Source organism: Sinocyclocheilus anshuiensis, unplaced genomic scaffold (assembly GCF_001515605.1).
Source record: "Sinocyclocheilus anshuiensis isolate Anshui unplaced genomic scaffold, SAMN03320099.WGS_v1.1 scaffold246, whole genome shotgun sequence".
Classification (NCBI taxonomy): domain Eukaryota; kingdom Metazoa; phylum Chordata; class Actinopteri; order Cypriniformes; family Cyprinidae; genus Sinocyclocheilus; species Sinocyclocheilus anshuiensis.
Window position 1 is genome coordinate 2,399,008 of NW_015542356.1, and position 6,272 is coordinate 2,405,279.

Genomic DNA, 6,272 nt, shown 5'->3' on the forward strand with positions numbered 1-6,272 from the left:
TGAAACCTGAAAATATTAAAATAAAAGCTAATTGTAAATATCAATAAATATTATAATAATATATAAATAACGCTAAAACAACACTGCTTTCTTTCTTCATTTTTATTGAATGATTAGTGTCCATGTTAAAACACCACTCACATGTGCCCTTTGTTCTCTGGTATATGGCAGCTTCTCATAAATAAAGGACTGTTTTGATCTTACAGACAAGAAGAAAGTAGATGGACTATCAAAGCTCTTCACTATTCTCCAAGACCTACATGATGCACATGCCGCGGTGGAGGAGGAGGAAAGATCAAAGAATAAAAATGTTTTCTTGGAATTACAAACGTAAACAAAAGGACTTTTTAACTGGTTGCATTTCATACTGTAATTCACAGTGTTACTCATACGCAGGCTTCAAACCTGCTATTATTTGACACATAGATGAGAAAAGAAATACTGTACAGTAAGTTGGATTTGTTCTTGTATTCTTGAACTTTTGAACCGATTCTTGATGGATATTTAGAGGGCTGCGATCACAATCCCTTTATTAAAGGATAGTTAAATGGTGGTGTATTTGCGAAATATTTGGTATTAAGGACAGTGTTAGCTTACTGCAATGATTCAAGTGGGTTGCTCACTCAAAAACTGTGTCTTGTCAGCATTTCTGCAGCTTTTACATGCACTCAAACAAAATTGTTTTAACTTGAACTTTTTCAACATTAATTTCAACTAATCAGCATTGTTCCTTCTTTAACGTGCTTTTGACTTTACAAAGCACCGTGGATATGCATGTCATTTTTCATTAAATCAGTTTTATTAGGCTGTTTATATAGATTTTAAAGATGTTTGTTTTTAATTCATTTTTTAATTCTGTAGGTTGATGGCAAGAGGAGAATTTGGTTATTCTTGGATTTGAATACCATGTAAAGCTGCCATTCCTGCTGTCTCAATGCCTTGTCTGTATGTGTCATGTTTTGTTGTTATGTCTTTTTATGATATGAACTGTAAACAAACAGTGTATTCCTGTAATTTTTAAATGTGGATCATTACTTTTTTTCCTGAAAGGTGGTGATGTTTAGTATTTCTCCACTAGGTGGCATTACAGTGTTCCTTATTGATAATCTGAATTCAGGCCTCATTTGCAGTACAGAAGTGCTTATGAACACACACACACACACACACAGACACACACACACACACACACACACACACACACACACACACACACACACAAACTCTTTCAAACTAATTCCAGAAGATATCAAGAACGTCTCTGAATGGTGTTTTACATTTTTCTGCAGCCATATTTAATTATGGCTGTAATTTACAACCTTTTAGTAAATATTATGTGCACTACACAAATCTCTTAAGAACAGCCTGCATTAACGTAACTGCAAAATTATAAAAGGATTATTTCAGACTTTTTTGAGGTTTGAAAAGTTCGTTTTAACCCTCGGCTATGTAGTTTAACTTGCATACATTCACAATATTTAATTTGTCTTGAGGGGACAAAAACAATTCTGTCATCGTTTACTCCCACTAATGTTTAAACCTGTATGATTTTCTTTCTTCCATACAAAACAAGATATTTTCCAGAATCTCCATGCTACACTTAGACAATGCCTAAAGTCATATGAAGCCATGCTGCAAGCCATTCTGCAAAAATATTTCATTTGTTTTCTGTGGAAGAAAGTTTTTTGGATGTCTTGTTATGACATATCAACAATTATTTATTAAACATATTCACTGAATATGACCAAGTCAGGTGACAGTATGTGGGCAACATAGATTATGAATTGATTATATTATTTTTTAAGACATTTGGACCACTTTTTCTTTCGTTCTTGTATTTTTTTTTTATTCAGTTATGCATCCTCATTTTTTTTATTCATTATTCGTTCTTACATTCTCAGAAAAAATGAGTGCTGTCATTGGTGCTGTACCCTTTCAAAAAGTAATGTACACTTCATGTTCTAATACTACTTTTAAAGTACTAATATGCACCTTTAAAGTACTAATATGAACCGTTTAGGCATAAAAAGGTGCAAAGATTTACATTTTAGCTGTTGTACCATATGGTATTGTCCCAGTGACAGCTTTGTACCTTTTATGAGAGCGTAGGCTTCTTGTTATTGTTTTGAGTGTTATTATCTGTTTTGAGAATTTTACATTTACAGCTCCTGTTATTAAAGAGTCAAAATGGTGCCTTACGTTTACAAGAAAGAATGTGCTTCCTGTTTTCTCTTTAGTCATCTGAAACATGACCAGCGCTTTCTGTTATTTTCGCTTTCTCTCCACCTCTCTCAGTCTGTTTTCCTCTCTCCGTGTTTTATTTTGAGGGAAACACATAATTATTTCTGTACTATTAAAGACAGGCACTATTATTTCACATGCTAAAGAGGAGGCACTAGTTGGAGAATTATAGTTTTTTTTTTTTTTTTTGTATTACGGCTAAGCTCTGCGTTTTGTTGTGTGTGAGGATAAGAATAATAACTATGTTTATTTTGAAATGGGAAGATGGCATGCAAAGAGTCAGTTGATGCATTTTTGGTTATGAGGAATTTAGCCTATTAACTGACCAGCTGATGATTTTCACTCCAATGAAAAGTGTTGGTTATACTTCAGTAATGCAGAATCTACTTTTCTGACACATTTCTTACCTATTTTAAAGGTATTTTAAGCATGTTTTAATTTCCTCATGATCATGTTTGTGGAATTGTATGCATCTACAAATCAATAAAAAAGGCATGGAAATTAAGTAAAAGATCTTTCCTTCTCGGTTACACCTTTTTGTATTTTGCACCTTTTGTATTTTTTTACATTATTATTATTATTATTTTATTTCATTTTGATTTCATTTTAAGAATCTTCAGATGACGTGTCTGTGTTGTGGACAAGCGGTCTTTATTCAATAATTTAATCCAAATACATAAATTCCATGGCAGCTGGACTTATTTGTTGCGTTTCCGGCCGGGATGCCCATGCTTCTTTCATGTTTGTGTCAAAAAGTCATTATTCAGTGGTAGAGAGTAACTGGAATACAAATTACATGGCTAAAACAAACTTGGCCTGTTTTTAAAGCAAAACCCGATAAAATCGTATTGCAGTCCTTAACGTAGGGATAACAGAGTACCCAAAACTGTAGTAATAGGAAGTCCGACTCGTTTCGTGCGAATCGGTTCTTTCGAACAGTAGCCTATGTTCAAATAACCGGTTAAGCGATTCAGTAGCTACTGACTATTCTTCATGGTCCCTGTCGTCCCCCGGCATATGCTACATGCTCGTTACAGTAAAGCTAGGAAGGATTATTTATGTTTAATATGTTATCAGTTAAGTTTAATTACAAAGAGCGTAACAGTAATTTTGTCTCAATGTTCAATTTGCTACAGTCAATTCAGTTTACAAAATTAAGCGACAAAATTAACTTAAGCCATGCAGCCCTGGTTCGTATGTTTTTTTTTTTTTTTTTTTGTATGAAACAGGCTAACCAAGTCGTAAACATATTTCTATTGACTTACCGCTGCTATCATTTGACTCAAGTAAATTAAAGCGGTTCATTTCGAATCGGCATGTCCAATCAGTTCGATTCGTGAACACCAGTTTTGTTCGCCCGATTCAAAAGATTCGACTCAAAATAACGATTCACGAATCTGACATCGCTAAAGCGGCCTGCCTGGAGGCGTTTTACCCCTCCTGCTTAATGACCCTCATCTATTCAGCAACCATTTGCTCACCACTGACACACTTTCGGGACATTTCTAGGCATCTGTTTGTAAAAGAGCTTTCCTGAAATGTGCCGGTGTCTGTGAGCCTCGCATCCTGTCCCACTCTCACTGCCAGCTTTAGCTCAGCATCCATATTTTTCGCATCCGTGTGGGAGAGAGAGAGAGAGAGAGCGAGAGAGAGAGGGAGAGAGAGAGAGAGAGAGAGAGAGAGAGAGCGAGAGAGCAAAGGGAGTGGCAGACGCTGACAAATCTCATGCCGGGAAGCCGACTGAGCCATCCCTACACAGACCGTCTGAAGTTCGCCGGAGCCGACTTCTTTATAATTCACAGGATTTGGACTTCATAAGGTAATCGTGCTGTTTGTGAGAGCGGATCGGCTTTATGTCGCTTGACAGGGGCGTGTGAAGACGGTCGCGAGCACGCCGCAGTGAAGAGCCAAAACAATAGAGCAGCAGAATCTACGGCGCAGAAATGAGACCGCAGACTAAACTTCCCCCTCAGTCATCTGTCTTTTGAAGTGAAATTCGCGGAGTGAGTTTTTAACGGAGCAAATGTAGGGTTTGGAAGGTAGCTGTAATGACAGCATATCGAAACTGCCGACCTCAGTGGATAATGGGTTTCTTTTTACAGATATGCTAAAATGACCTTGCTTTATTACTGATTTATCACTCATTGGCAAAACAACGCATTCTCTGTCTGTCGGTGTCGATTACATTGTTTCAGCCTCATCCAAACGATAAAATGTGGTTTTTGTGTCTTTCTTTGCCCTGAAGCATCACATTATTGATGCTGTTTATGAACTGGCATGGGCCATTCATATAGCAAATTGCATCCAGTCAATGGGATTTAGTGTTTCAAACGCTCATGATGGTTGTCTTCAGTCCCACAGGTAGAATGGAGAGGGATATCCGCCATCCTCACATTTAGTGCCTCGACAAAAACCCTTAATAAGCTGCGAAACTTGAAGTTTCTCCAGTGGACATAATGAACATGCTAAAGTCCAGTGGCTTGAAGATCCCTGGCAGGGGTCCTAAACACTCCAGTCCAGTGGGACGAACAACTGCTGGCCCGTCAACCAGTCCTGCGGCTCAAAAAGACAGTAAGTCAGCTTCTTCTGTGCCTCGCTGCCTCCAGACCCACATAAGCCAGTGATATGTCTCATCATATTAGCCTTCACTAGGCCCAGACAGAATCTGCAGACACTTTTCTGCACCAGCGTTATTTTGATATTATTTATATACTTTTTATGTATATTATAGAATTCATCAACATTTTGAATTTGCTTTTATTTTGTATATTTTCAATTTTAATTTAAATGTTAGTTTGTTTTAGTAATATTATGTGATGTTTTAAATTTATATTAGTTTTTGGTAACATTTCTACAACAGTTTAGCTTAAATTTATTTTTATTTCTATTTCAGTTTTAGAAATCAAAGTACTTAAACACAACATTTTATTTGAGTTATTAGCCATGGCAGTATTTCAAAAGTTATTGTTTTTAATAGATATTTTATTTTATTTTATTACAGTTTCAATCAAATAACTGTTTTAATAGTTTTAGTTAACAATACATATATATTCTGATTTTGTGTGTGAAATGGATTTGAGCATGATAAAACACATTGAACAAAGCTGAAAGTACCTGCATATAATAAACACGCCAAATTTAATAATAAGTAATGAAAATATTGAAGCAAGTGTGCATTTTGGCAGAAATCTGTGTCATTTTCTCCTGAATTCTATGGTTGCAGATTCTGTGTTGGCTGGATTGTTATTAAGAAATGCTACAATGTTTTTTTGGACACAATGCCCTGGTAATTGATGCCGTGGTAATTGTACAATGCAAATATCATGGTATATGACCATGTTTATCATACACTACAATGGTTCATATATCAAAGCACCATCACAATGCCTGCAAGGGATGAGTCAGCTGTTGTCAGTTGAACTAAAGTGGTTTGATTGAAATTTAGCAATTTTTTCACTGAAATGGAACCAGAGAACCTCTGTTTCATTTTTGCTACTGTCAACCGTTCGAAAGTTTGAGGTCAGTATGATTTGTTTTTTAATAAATTAATACTTTTATTCAACAAGAATGCACTAAAATTGTTCGAAAATGACAAGACTTAAAAAGAAGACTTAAGCCCCGTTCACACCAAGAACGATAACTATAAAGATATAGTTCTAAAAATCGTTCTCAATATTAAAGAATAGCAGCGTCCACACCACAACTATAACGATAAAGGCACAGAGAAACGATATCGTTGGAATCACTTTCAGAACGATTTTTTTCCAGCTGACGAACGATACAAACATTGACACTAGGGCTGCACGATTAATCGAATGCGATTGTCATGCGCAGGGTGCGAACTACGGGGGAGCTAGGGGGAGCTCGGCTCCCCTTAATAAGACATGGGCTCCCCTGAAAACGTGATTTGTGAAATTTTGGGGGGTTTCACCCGTTATAAAAAAAAACAAGTGGGCTCCACCAAAGTCCACGGTATAGTTCGAACACTGGTCATGCGCATTTTGTTAAAAAAGCCGGTTCTGTAATCAGCAGGA

General features: G+C 36.4%; 2 protein-coding genes across 3 annotated transcripts in view; both read left to right on the forward strand.

Moving 5' to 3' along the window:
* LOC107691765 (ras GTPase-activating protein 4-like) overlaps window positions 1-771 on the forward strand; it is a 35,843-nt gene extending 35,072 nt beyond the window's left edge. For both annotated transcript variants that reach the window (XM_016490575.1, XM_016490574.1), the window contains one exon: window positions 207-771. In XM_016490575.1, coding sequence (XP_016346061.1) covers window positions 207-334 — 128 coding nt within the window. In that variant the 3' untranslated portion in view covers window positions 335-771. The remainder of the gene's footprint in view (window positions 1-206) is intronic.
* A 2,943-nt stretch (window positions 772-3,714) lies between these two features.
* Window positions 3,715-6,272, forward strand: part of clip2 (CAP-GLY domain containing linker protein 2) — a 47,560-nt gene continuing 45,002 nt past the window's right edge. The window contains exons 1-2 of the mRNA XM_016490576.1: window positions 3,715-4,057; window positions 4,592-4,809. Of these exons, the coding sequence (XP_016346062.1) occupies window positions 4,695-4,809 (115 nt within the window). The 5' untranslated portion in view covers window positions 3,715-4,057; window positions 4,592-4,694. The remainder of the gene's footprint in view (window positions 4,058-4,591; window positions 4,810-6,272) is intronic.